At 46.5% G+C, this 11,322-nt stretch overlaps 2 protein-coding genes across 2 annotated transcripts; both read left to right on the plus strand.

Annotated features, from left to right (window-relative positions):
- The first annotated feature begins 1,922 nt into the window (after nucleotides 1–1,922).
- On the plus strand, nucleotides 1,923–3,902 carry K441DRAFT_663028 (uncharacterized protein). The gene has a single exon (XM_067649135.1). It carries the CDS (start codon nucleotides 2,409–2,411, stop codon nucleotides 3,579–3,581), a length of 1,173 nt encoding a protein of 390 aa, XP_067501902.1. The 5' UTR covers nucleotides 1,923–2,408; the 3' UTR covers nucleotides 3,582–3,902.
- A 317-nt stretch (nucleotides 3,903–4,219) lies between these two features.
- On the plus strand, nucleotides 4,220–10,248 carry K441DRAFT_706704 (acyl-CoA dehydrogenase/oxidase C-terminal; the record flags this gene model as incomplete). Its single annotated transcript, XM_067653680.1, has 3 exons — nucleotides 4,220–4,574; nucleotides 4,716–6,528; nucleotides 10,176–10,248. Exons 1-3 carry the CDS (start codon nucleotides 4,412–4,414, stop codon nucleotides 10,246–10,248), a joined length of 2,049 nt encoding a protein of 682 aa, XP_067501903.1. The 5' UTR covers nucleotides 4,220–4,411.
- Nucleotides 10,249–11,322: the final 1,074 nt, after the last annotated feature.

Below are 11,322 nucleotides of genomic sequence, written 5' to 3' on the forward strand. Positions count from 1 at the left end.
GCAACACCCTAAGAAGCTAGGACCCCTAGACTAGGTATAAGATAAGGAAAAGTCACGCTAAGGTCGCGGCCGACTACCGTATTAAAATTTATAGTGGTTAAGATGTTATAGAACTTTAACCAGCGGTTAAAGTTATCTAATTAGCTAAATTCTTGCTAAGAAACACCACACGGACTAATTTAGGTGGTGGTATAGAGTTCTGCCGACCTTACTTACTAAACTAACTAATTAGGATTTTCTATGCCCGGTATAGAAAATCGCCATTAGCTTAGTTAAGGGCGGTAAGTAAAACTAATATCTTTGCGGTAGAAAATAGGCAACCCTATACACTGCCTATTTTTAAGTTATCTATTTAGTTTAGGGACCAAACCGTCTAGGGGAGAGGAGTACTGTTACGGCACTAACCTGACGCATACTGTTTCATACTGTCTCGTACTGTTCCCTACTGTTAGCTGGCCCACCACTAGCGACTTAGCGGCTGGCCCTACTATTTATATACAATACCCCCTTTCCACCTTCTTCCCCTCTTCATACCACAACGTAGTTATTCAGTCTACTTCATTGCAGCACTGTGACACGTATGTTCGCTAATTGGTTCTCTGGTCTGAGCTTGCTGAGGTAACTCGCTAACTAACAAAAATTCTACACCACCTCTTTACATCTCGTTGTAAGTGCATATTGATCTTGGCGAGTAAACTATCTATTAGGCATAATTCTATACAGAAAGGGTATAATTCTGCGCTGTTTGATCGGCACGATCGGCACGCATTTACAACGAGATGCGCCGAGGTGGTGTAGATACCCCCAGACGTCAACCACCGTAGCTGATGTAATCAAGCGTTGATTGGTGGATGTCTGGTTACCAAATCCAAGGTAAAAGGTTTCACTGCAGCAATCGTCATTCTGCAGAGGAATTCCTGCAGACATGTGGTTGTATCAACTCAGGAATTTGAGATCTGGTAGATAACACAACCTATTAGGGTAGCAGATAATGTTGGTCTAGGGTGTTGATTCGTCCTTGCTTTGCAGGTTGATGGTGTTCTTGTCGCAGGCCAGTGGATACCAGGCCCCTTGAGCCTCCTTCGAACTAGATGTTATGATGTACCGCAGGCAGTCGCCTTTGGACTTGGCGAGTAGAATTTTAGGTGTCTGGAATTGGCGCCATGAGCCTGTAATTATGGCATCGGCGGGAGTTATGTTGAAATAAAGTATTGCCAGAATAGTAATTGCGCCATGGATGGTGCTGAGGCCGGCGCGCCTGGCACCAATCGTTCTCGTTCGCTTCCAAGTCCTGAAACTTGGTCGCCTCGTCGCACCACGGCACTTCATCAAGCACTAAACGCCGGCCAGCATCCCACGGCCTGTTGTTCAACGTTGCAGATCTATTTCCTGCACGTATTTGATACATACCCTTCACTTTCGCATACACCACGTCCACTGAAACACCCTCGACGCGTCAACCAAGTCTTCGTTCTCCCATCCCAACCCCCACTCCCTTCAAAGAGACTTCAAATCTACTACTGGCACTGCAGCAAACGGATGTCGTCCGCTTGTGGTTTTGTTAGAGGCAATGTGACTCAAGAAAAGTATATGCGTGTTGCTTTTTGGACCAGACACGATCAAGTGAGGCGGTGAATCGATGGGAGTGGTTTGACAGCGCCACAACGTCTACGTTGGCAGCTTGCGTCTGCTGATGGAGGTCACAGCATCAAATTAATATCGTGAAGCACTGCCCGCTCCAAAGTTTGCGGTGAGCTAATTAGGCTGAGTGGGATGATGGTTCTTTCTAGGGCTATGCGGCGGCTACAGAAAAGGCCTAGGACGAGACGTAGATCGGAAATGGCGCATCTAGAATAGAAGCTTTCTCAAATCGGGTTTGCTGTGATTCCGTTTCGATATTTTTTGCCCACACTCCCTTGATTGGCTCCTGTGTCTCGCTCATGGCGTCCGCCACTTTGGTAACATCATTGGTCGACGTTCGTTTGTTTCAACTCGATGGTCTTGTCTATAGAAAAGGATATAACTCCCCTGCGAGATTATTCGCAATGTTTTTGCGCTCATTCACTTAGGACAAAGGATGTTGTGGCTTGTGTAATGGCTTTGTTGTCGCCGCCAAATTTTCAAGTCCATTCACGTATTTTCCAGTAAGGTCACGCGGATTCTGACCCGGTATAATATTCACCTTTTCTCACCACTTTATATTTCTTCGCCTTCACAAACCTCTGTGTCCTTTACGGCCACACCTCTCCCAGTCTTAGTACTACAGCCACCACCGTTCAACTACTCAAAGACTGTCACAGTCCTTCACACCAACCTTCTTGGCAGGCCAGGAATATTTCCACTCTTTCAAACCTCGAAGACTTACGAAACGCGTAACTTCACATAAATATACAACGACTGTTACAAAAATGCCTTCTCTTTTCAGGCTCGCCTGCGGAGGCCTTTTCTTTGGACAAGCGCTTGCGCATTCGTGGATCGAGCAGATGGTGAACATCGACAGCAACGGCAAATACTTCGGCGAATATGGATACCCTCGTGCTTTCGCGGATAAAGGAATTTCAGGCTTCAACCAGCAGTCCGACCTGCACATGCTGCCTCCGCTCACGAGGCAGCCACCATACATCGATAACGCTGATCTGCTTTGCCATCTTTCACAAAGAAATCAGACCCAGTCTGCCAACTTCCCGCGCCTGCAAGTTGCCCCGAGTGGCATGTTTGCGATGAAGTATGCTGAGAACGGCCATGTCACTCAACCTGCGCAGCTGCCCGGCAAGCCCAAGGCTGGTGGAACGAATTTCGTCTTCGGCACTACTCAACCTAAAGATGATGAAAAGCTCGCCGACGTCATGCAGTGGACCCAAGATGGCTCTGGGGGTGATAAGCGAGGCGTTCTCCTCAGCGCAGAGAACTTCGATGACGGACGCTGCTACCAGATCAGTGGTTTCCCGATCTCCGTTCAGCGTCAGAAGGAATTTGCCGACCCAATACATGGCCAAGTCGGGTCTCAGCACGAGCAGCTATGCGAGACTGATGTGCAACTTCCAAGCGATGCGGCAGCAGGCAAGCCGTACACGCTTTACTGGGTGTGGCAGTGGCCCACCGAGGGTGGTGTCGACCCCAATATTCCAAAAGGCAAGGATGAATACTATATTACTTGCATGGATGTCGATGTCGTTGCCTCTGTCAAGAGCGTCACTCCATCAAAGACTCTTGCGCAGCAGGATCCTCAGACTGCTGCAGTAACCAACTTCAAGTCTCGCACAGCCTTCACTACGAACCCAATCTCAGGCGAACTTGGGACGGTATTCGGATCTGCCACCGGCCAAAAATCTGCAGCTACGACGATTGCTACCTCAGTAACTAGCAACACTCCGAAGATCACCAACAGTGTCCCAACTGGCGGCAACGATGGATTGCTGGAACCGACTACAGTTACTATCACAGAGATGGTCACAGTCACTGCACCATTGACCATTGCCACCGCTACACCACGAGGTGTCCCCTCGACGGAGGATAACAATGCTCGTGTGAGCGCACGCTTCTCCAAGCATGGATCTGCCAAGTTCCGTGGACGGTTGTGATTAGTCTGCAATTTCCTTTCTTTGCACTATATTTCATAGACCGGTCCCTCGCGCAGTGCGCTTTACATGGAACGTTAAGTGTTCTTGCATATTATGAGCGCCAGGCGTGCTTGTCTTTTTTTTCTTCCCCATATTCTGTATAGCATAGCGAGGGGTTTGTCTTGCATTTGAATCTGCATATGTGTCGGCGTACAGGCGGAGGTACACATAGATGAAGGAACATGCATACACTTAGGGAGTTCGGAGTCTCGCGTCTGAAAAACATGGGAAGGCATGTTCTTGTCAGATAACTCATATAGAGCTATTCATTGATGAAATGGGTTGATTGATTGATGATCTTGATCGTGTCTTTTTCGTTGATTGACCTAGGGTCCCTGGGCTTAGACGAAGATATTTACAATACACGTGACCCGTGCACGTCCTACGCCACAGAGAATATAGATTATCTGACAGTTCTTCGTTGTCGCTTTGATTTTGTGGATTTGCGCACTAAAGGATACTCATTCCTGTATACAATTCAAAAATTAGTTGTTTCACAACTCAAAAATAGCGTCTATATGCTTCCGTGATTCCTACGCGGTAAGAAACAAGTATGGAACATTTATTGACTTTCGCTTTCAATTTGTGCCTTGTGAACGGCCAAGCACGCCAATCAACCTCACCCTCGGATACAGAGCTTCCCCACGGGGTGTCAATGCCGGCGCCATCCTGATTAGGAATCTGATTTAGCGTCAGCTCATCAACAGCCGCTGCAACAGTTCGAGGATAAGAGCGCGCAGTGCTCCAACAAGGAGTATTTCTTTCACCATGAGTTGCGTTGAGTATTTNACATGACCAAATCTCCTTTGCCCACCGTGACGGCGCAAGCGTTTCAGAACGAGCCATTCACTCACCAAACACCACCTTCAAGCTCCACCGACGGATTCTTTCAGACGCCCCCGAAGCTGGAGAACTCCTTCTATGAGGATGCGGCATATAGGAGGATATTTTTATGTCAGTCGACCTTCTTTCTTCTTCAAAGACACAGAGACGCGATAGGACCAACTCTCAAGTCCTTTATTTGAGCAAGGAAAATATCTTTCCACCACCAGATAATTCTATAGTTTATGTGTAATTACTAAATAACTCTTATAGCCTACCTCCCTGAAACCATCCAAACCGCCCTAACGCCCGACCTCTCCCGCTTCAGCTCGCTCGTCCTGCAACCCTCAACCCTCACCTGGACCGCTGACGCCGAGCGCAACCCGCCATACCTCAACGCCTTCGACACATGGGGCCGCCGATCCAATACGCTCGTGACCAGCGAAGGATGGCGCAAGCTGCAAGATCTCGGCATCGCTGAGGGCATGGTGGCAATCGGGTACGAGAACCAGTTTGGAGCGTACAGCCGTCTTTACCAATTCCTAAAATACCACCTATGGACGGCCACAAGCGCAGGCGTGACATGCCCGTCAGCAATGCAGGACGGTGCTGCCAGGCTACTAGCGGTGCATCTGGCGCGGAAGGACATCCAATTGAGCGAGACAGAGCGGAAGGTATTCGAGACGGCATACCAGCACCTCACGTCACGGAATCCAGAAAAAGCCTGGACGAGCGGACAGTGGATGACAGAGCGTGCAGGCGGGAGCGACGTCCGGAACACGGAGACGCAGGCGACATTCGCACCCGTCTTCGCTGAAGGAGCCAGCACACTGGATACCGACGGCCTACCCCTCGGCCCATGGTCCATCAGCGGCTTCAAGTGGTTCTCATCAGCTGCCGACTCACAAATGACGATCATGCTCGCCAAAACACCCTCGGGCGCCCTCTCCGCCTTCTTCGCGCCCATGCGGCGCCGCCTCCCCTCCTCAGACACAAGCCCCCCGCAAACCGAACTCAATGGCCTGACGCTGCAGCGCCTGAAGGCGAAACTGGGCACGCGCCCGGTCCCCACCGCGGAGCTCGTCCTCGCTAACACGCGCGCCTACCTGCTCGGCAGCCCAGGCCAGGGCGTCAAGACGATCGCGACGGTCCTCAACATCACCCGCATCCACAACTCCGTCTCCGCGCTCGGCAACTGGGCCCGCGGCCTCGCTATCTCGCGCGCCTTCAGCCGCGTACGCAGAGTCGGCGGGAAGACGCTCGTCGACGTCCCGGTGCACATGCGCACGCTCGCGTCCCAGCACCTCGAGTACCGCGCTATGCTGCACCTCGCCTTCTTCGGCGTCGCGCTGCTCGGCATATCCGAAGCAGCATCAGCATCAGTATCGGCATTGGCATCGGCATCGGCATCCCAGCCCATTGACGCTGCCTCCGCAGCTCGCTTCCTCGCCCTCGAACCTCCCACCGCCGCCCCCCTCCTCCGCCTCTTGACCCCCATCAGCAAAGCCCTCACCGCGCGCGCCGCCATCGCCGGGCTCGCCGAGTGCATGGAGGCGCTCGGGGGCGTCGGCTATCTGGAGAGCGAGGACGCGGCGTGGAATGTCGCGCGGCTGTTCCGCGACGCGAACGTGCTGAGTATCTGGGAGGGCACGACGAACGTGATGGCCGAGGACGTGGTGCGGGTTCTCACGGGGCGGGAGGGCGGGGCGGTGATGGGGGCGGTGGAGGGGTGGGTTGGGGCTGTGGTGAGGGAGTGGCGTGGGGAGTGGAGGGCTAGGAGGGAGACGGTGGAAAGGGTGTGGGAGGGGGTTAGAGGGATGGTTGGGGAGAAGGGGGCGGAGGAGTTGAAGGTTGGGGGGAGGGAGTTGGTGGGGGAGTTGGGGTGGCTTGTTGTGGCTGTTTTGACGGGGAGGGATGCGCGGCGGGATGGGGATGAGGTGGCGGGGGAGGTGGCGAGGAGGTGGTTTGAGAGGAGGGAGGCGGGAGCGGGGTTGGGTGGGGAGAAGAAGGATTGGAGGGTAGATGTGGAGTGGGATCGCAGGATCGTGTTTGGGGATTTCCTGGAGAAAGTGGAGAAAGCGAGGCTGTGAGCCTGGTAGAAGAATATTTACGCCGCTTTGATTAAGATATCTAATTCATGCACTATCTCTGCTATCCCTCTCGTCTTAAGTATGCTCACTATACACCAACACTTCTCGAAGCCTCAACTGTCGCTTCTCCTCTCCCATACCCATTCCTCCATATATCTGGCGGGGATCTGCTCCTAGCTACTCCCTCTGCCTAAGGGTGCGTTCGGTTGCAACTCCATATTCAATATGGAGGCTCCATATCGTAACCGAAATGGAGCTCAAATCTGAATGAGGTGAGTGTTCGGTAAATCTGACGACTTTTGAATATGGAGCTCCTCCATATCGGTAAGCGCGTCAAATTTGCAAGCTATACTGTATACAGTAGTTAAAATAAGGTTCTTGGCACCTTTTTAATATTGTCGATCGGTAGTCCGTGCACCGATTGTAAGGTAAGATTGAGGACTCTGTCTATTTAAACTATGAAGGAAAAAAACTATATATACATGAGGTAGTACCCCCCACAGGGGTCCCTAGAGAATCGGTGAAACTAGATTAAAACCAGGTCAAGACAAATCTAAAGCTGATGTCTGACAGTACCCGTCACGGTCAACACACCCCCCCAGCTTTGAGCTGTCCTGTAGGTTAAAGCTATATCACAAGTCTTGGTATGGTGTTAAGTTAAATTTACCTTTATTAATTTAGATCCTCTCCTTAATATTAACNAGGTTTAATTAATNAANAAATNTCTTATGCTTCTGCCTTAGCAGAGCTTTAGTTAGGCCGTCTGCTACCATTGCTATAGTAGGCGTCCAATTAATCTTAATTCAATCATCACGTACCTCTTAACGTAACCAGTAGTGGTGTATATCGATATATTAGAGCTTTGTAGATAGCTCTAGTCCGTCTTTTATAAGCAGTTAAATCGTCTATAGATTGTCGCAGTTAATCGTCTACCTGTTATCTAAGGTTAATCCGATTTCTTTAAAGAAGCAACTCTACTAGATTAATTCCGTGCCTATATATAATAGAGCTATAAGCTCTGCCTTAGTACTTAACTTTATTACTAATATCTGCTTAGTAGAGCGCCAGTTAATTAGTCCCCTAAATAGGGTAAATAGATATCCTTCCGTACTACATCTACTTATTAAGTTGTCTCCAAATACTATATTACTTACTCCCGTAAAGACTTAACTCCCTATACTATATCCTAAGTATTTAATCGCAAAAGTCCTTGTCTAATAGAGGTAGGCGATTACTTAATAAGCTACGGCGTTATAGAGGGGTAAGGGATTTCGTAGAAATTCCGATAGCTTGCTTAAAGCTTAAGCTATATTAGGTCTCGTAATATAGGTCGTATAGAGGAGTAATCTAATTATCCTTTAGTAGATATAGGTGTCTTAATTTAAAGCTTCCTCTAGGTTCGGTAAAAGCCTATTAGTGCTTATAGGTGTACTAACTAAGCGTATATTAGTTAAATAAAAGTCATTAGCGATCTTCTTAATATAGGAGTCTTAATAGAGCTATAGCTTCCTCTAACTCCTATCTCTTAGGACTTAAATTCCTAGGAACCAGAACAGTTCTCCTAGGTCCTTTATCTCGTATTTCTTTATAAGCGCAGTCTTAAAGCTTAGAAGCTCTAACTAGTTCCCCTTAGTACTTATAGCACAGATATTATCTATATAGAAGAACACAATCAGCCGATCGTTATAGTAGAGATATAGCTCTCCGCTAATAGGCTTTAACCCTAATTTAGTTAGTTCCTAACTTAAGTCGTTATACTAAAGGCGCGGCGATTATTAAAGTCTATAGAGAGCTCTACGTAGTAGTAGACATTTGCCCTTAATAGTGAATCCATCTAGACACTTAATATAGACTATTTCATTAATTAAGCTGTTCGCGAACGCGTTAACAGCGTCGCCCTGCTAAACGTCCAAATTAAATGCTGTAATAACTGCTGTAAGAGCCCTAAAGACCTTAGCTGCTAGAGTTGCTATATAGGTGTCCTTATATATTAACTCTTATAGATCGCCTCTTATATAAAGTCGTGCCTTAAACTTTATTAGATATCTATTAGTATCCATTTTATAGGTAAATCTCTAGGTAGTAGGCACTATTTTAACTAATAGAGTCTTATCTACAACCTTAAATGTTCTATAACCCTCTAGGTCAGTGTACTCTTTTATAGCAATAGTAAGGAAATCTTCCCTATACTAGTGTCTTATAAGCTCCTTCTAGTTCTTAGGCGGAGGTAGTAGCTTATCGCGATGGATTTTCTTATAATATTTTAGGCCTACGTAAAAGGCTGCCTAAAGCGCTTTAAAGCTATCTATCTCCTTAAGGTAAGTTAAATAAGCCATATATCGTTTAGGTAGCCTCTTTAATTATTTACCTTTTATAATATTATCTTCCTTAATAGCTGCGCCGTCTTTATCCTTTAAGTTATCCTCTATAGGTACGTATTTATAATACGGTTATTAACGGGTAAAGGGAGCTAAGGAGCTTAAGGATTCTTTAATAGGAATTAACTAAGGTTCTAGCGTCTCATCTAGGGTAGGAAGGGTAGGTAGAAAATCATCCTTTAAGGTTTATAAGCTTGCTATATCATTATCTTAATTAGTTACTTAGTCTTAATTTCTACTAGAATCTACTTATTAATTTCCACCGTTTTTTACTTAAATCTTATCTAAAATCTCGTCGTCCTTATCTAATGTTTTATTAAGCTCTTCCTAAAGCGTCCTATTAATATGCGACACATTAATTACCTCCAAAATTTAATTAGCGCGTTTTTGGAGCAGATTTACAAGATCTAGCTAACCGTCGTTATAGAGCAACTGCTTATTAAATGTCACGTCTCTTGTTTAAATTACCTTCTTTTCGCTAGGTATATAGACCCTAAAGATATTCGTTAACTAGTACCCAACTAGGTATCTAATATAAGCTCTTAGCTTAAGCTTTCAAGTGTATAGGAGGTTGTATTTAAGTAGGTAAGCTCTATAGCCATATATATATAGATAAGCTATATTTAGCTTTAATGGCGAGAGCCCTAGTACTAACTAAAGCTTCTTAAAAGGTATTATCTAGCTAAGCTAGGCGTTCGGTATCCGATTAATTAAATACGCTATAGCTCTAATAATCTCTAGCTAGAGCTCTTCTAGTAATTAAGCTTCAATTTACATATAACAAGACTTAATAATAATTACCCCCCTAGAACGTTTAGTAGAACTGTTTTAAGACTTTATATATAGAGCCAATTACTTTACTATAATTCCTTCTTAGTTTATCTATCACAGCGACTTAGTTAATCGAGGCACGAGCGCCGTAAAACGTATATAAGCCTGTATAATTGGTAGTCTATTGACCCGGATATTAAGATGAGGAGAAGAAGAAGGTCGTGGAAAGGACACGTCTATATATATAGAGCTAAGACGTAAGCGAACCCCCCTAACTAGGCCCTATCTAGGTTACGCGCGTTAGTGCTGTAATATTACCCCCCCCTTCAAAAAAGCTTGCCCTTAAGCTTTATTCTTAGGTGCTTATCTTCTACCTCTTATATAGTTGTAGTTATTTGCTGCAGGTGGGGCAGCAATAGTCGATGAGATGCTGTAGGCAGAGCAGCGAGTGTTAGTTAGAATGCTGCAGGCAGAGCAGCGAGGGTCGATTGTAGTGCTGCGGGCGTAGCAGTAGAAGTCAATTATGGTACTGCAGGCAGGAGCAGTAGTGGTCGAATTAAGGTTTAGCTGCAGGTAGGAGCAGCTGTGTTTGGGTAGTAGTACGGTACTAGCGGCGGTAACAATAGTGGTCGAGCATAGAGCTTATCTATCGGTTGTCTTGTAATAGTAGGTCGAACGTAAAGCTCGGGCTATCGATTGGTCTCGTTAACTGTGGCAGGGCAGTCATTTATTGTAGCAGTACAATGTAAGCGGAAGTCGTGGATCGCAGGTATAACGGTACGATCGTATAGTTAGAAGCAGAGTAATGCCAGCGTTAATAGTCCTGGTGATTTCATTCCTCGCAGCTCGTACAACTCAGTATTAGTCGGGGTCGTTCTTCGCAGCCAGTGTATAGCACTAGTCTTAGTATTAACCGATTTCGTTCCTCACAGTATACGTAGCTCAGTATCCATCAAAAAGGACTATTTAGGTAGTAGTATGGTGCAAGCGTCCGATAGAGACGTACGGTGGTCATTTAAAGGGTCGTCGTTCGATCGATCGACTGGTCGGTAGGTATACGCGTTTGGTTAACAGATATACGCGTTGCTCGGTCGGTTGACGAGATTGTATGGTCGGAAAGAGGTTACCGCTCAGCACGTGCTTCCCCATAGCATAGGCGGCCGTTTAGTAGAGAGAAAAGAAAAAAAGAAGAGAATATAAGGGAGGGTACCTATAAGTATAGGGATTCCATACCCAGCCACCACAGGACCACGGTAAGTGTGTCTACAATTATAGAACTTTAATAATTCCTACAATTGTAGGGCTTTAATAATAATAACAATGATTCCTACTTTGTCTCAGAGTATATATCTCCTGCCTTCTTTATTATAGGAGTTAGGCTCTCCTTTCTTCCTTTGCCTACTAGTATATAGGGCTCCGTTACCTATTAACTACCCTAGGCTATAGGGCTTCTTTAACCTAGGATATAACAGCCTGCGATCGGTTAAGGGATCTTAATATAATATTACAGCGACTTAGTTAATTGAGGCACAAGCGCCGTAGAATATATGCAAGCCTGTATAATTAGTAGTCTATTGACCCAGATATTAAGATAAGGAGAAGAAGAAGGTTGTGGAAAGGACACGTCTATATATATGGAGC

Source organism: Cenococcum geophilum (genome assembly GCF_001692895.1).
Source record: "Cenococcum geophilum 1.58 unplaced genomic scaffold K441scaffold_32, whole genome shotgun sequence".
In the NCBI taxonomy this organism is placed as follows: Eukaryota; Fungi; Ascomycota; class Dothideomycetes; order Gloniales; family Gloniaceae; genus Cenococcum; species Cenococcum geophilum.